Raw genomic sequence first — 1,213 nt, 5'->3', positions numbered from 1 at the left:
TCATTTTTTATATGTCTATAGCACATGAAAATGAAAATCAGAATACACTTAATTATTTAGAAATTTAATTGTAATGAACAGGTTTGGTCATAACAGGTTTTTAAGATGACGTTTTTTTKCCCTGGCACATGCATTGGCGTTAAGCATAGTATTGATAGTTTTGATATGTCTTTAGGATCATCATCCAGTTTGTCTGACCCAAACCGTTACCTTTGAGATTGGTTCGGATCTCTAAGAACCAACCAGAAATCACCACCGCTGCAAGAAGTTTGTTTGGAGACTGGAAGGTGAGGCTCTCAAGCACGGTGGTGGCAGCATCATTCTTCAGATTCATCGGCAGCGGTAGCTTGTGTTGCATCACACAAAGTGTCATGGTTGAACCTTAAACCCTTTTGGGTCTTCCAACARARCAAYGAGCCCAAAARCACWCCAGAACCTGGTACATAGGAGAAAAGAAACAAAACCACAAAGTTTTTAAAACTATATCAAGTTGTTATCTTTTCATATCATCCCATTAAACCAAAAAAAAACAGTTAAAGTGCACAATTGAAAGACTCCAATTAGTGCTTCATCAGACTGGCATTTTAAGTGGTCTTTGGTCTGATTTGTTTTCCCAACAGAAGTATCGTCAGAGCTTGGCTGGATTGTTGGCCCCACCTTATGGAGCCATGGAGAGTGGATCCAACAACGACAGTACGTAYRGAAAGGAACYGGAAGAAGCATGTGCAGAGTCAACGAGTCCATATCTGTCCAAAAACGGCACGAGGGCYKAGTTGCTTATCTAAATCGCGTTGAAACACATTAGTGGCACAGACACAGGATGGGCTTTGCTTGGCTTTTCTTAAATCAACCATTCTAAAGATAGTTTTTCTCCTCAGGACTGACAGACAAAGACAACATGAACTCAGACTCTGGAAACAAGGCTCATAACAAGGTAAATGTTTCCAGTAGTTCCCAGTTTGGCCTTCAAGGTTTTGTAATAACTGAAAAACAAAGAAAACTACACTTGTTTTGCCTTCAATTCTTTGTTTGCTGCAGTATTGGTGTGACACAAAACTGAACTGAGAAACATATTTTTTGCTGTTATAGATCTCTCTCTCTCGGGCAGATCATTAACATGAACATTTTATTAATGCTTCCATTCATATTTGAGCTTGAAGGTTCTCCATATATCTGAGCAAACTTGTCTCCTATATTCTGCAATCCAGTTTTT

At 39.1% G+C, this 1,213-nt stretch overlaps 1 protein-coding gene across 1 annotated transcript in view; it reads left to right on the top strand.

Annotated features, from left to right (window-relative positions):
* LOC103479350 (rap guanine nucleotide exchange factor 4-like) overlaps nt 1-1,213 on the top strand; it is a 28,589-nt gene that overhangs the window by 16,301 nt on the left and 11,075 nt on the right. Inside the window, exons 5-6 of the mRNA XM_008433719.2 lie at nt 621-693; nt 879-971. Of these exons, the coding sequence (XP_008431941.1) occupies nt 621-693; nt 879-971 (166 nt within the window). The remainder of the gene's footprint in view (nt 1-620; nt 694-878; nt 972-1,213) is intronic.

This window comes from Poecilia reticulata, linkage group LG17 (assembly GCF_000633615.1).
Source record: "Poecilia reticulata strain Guanapo linkage group LG17, Guppy_female_1.0+MT, whole genome shotgun sequence".
Taxonomy (NCBI): Eukaryota; Metazoa; Chordata; class Actinopteri; order Cyprinodontiformes; family Poeciliidae; genus Poecilia; species Poecilia reticulata.
The sequence above is the reverse complement of the archived record's forward strand: the minus strand, read 5'-3'. Positions and strand labels throughout refer to the sequence as shown.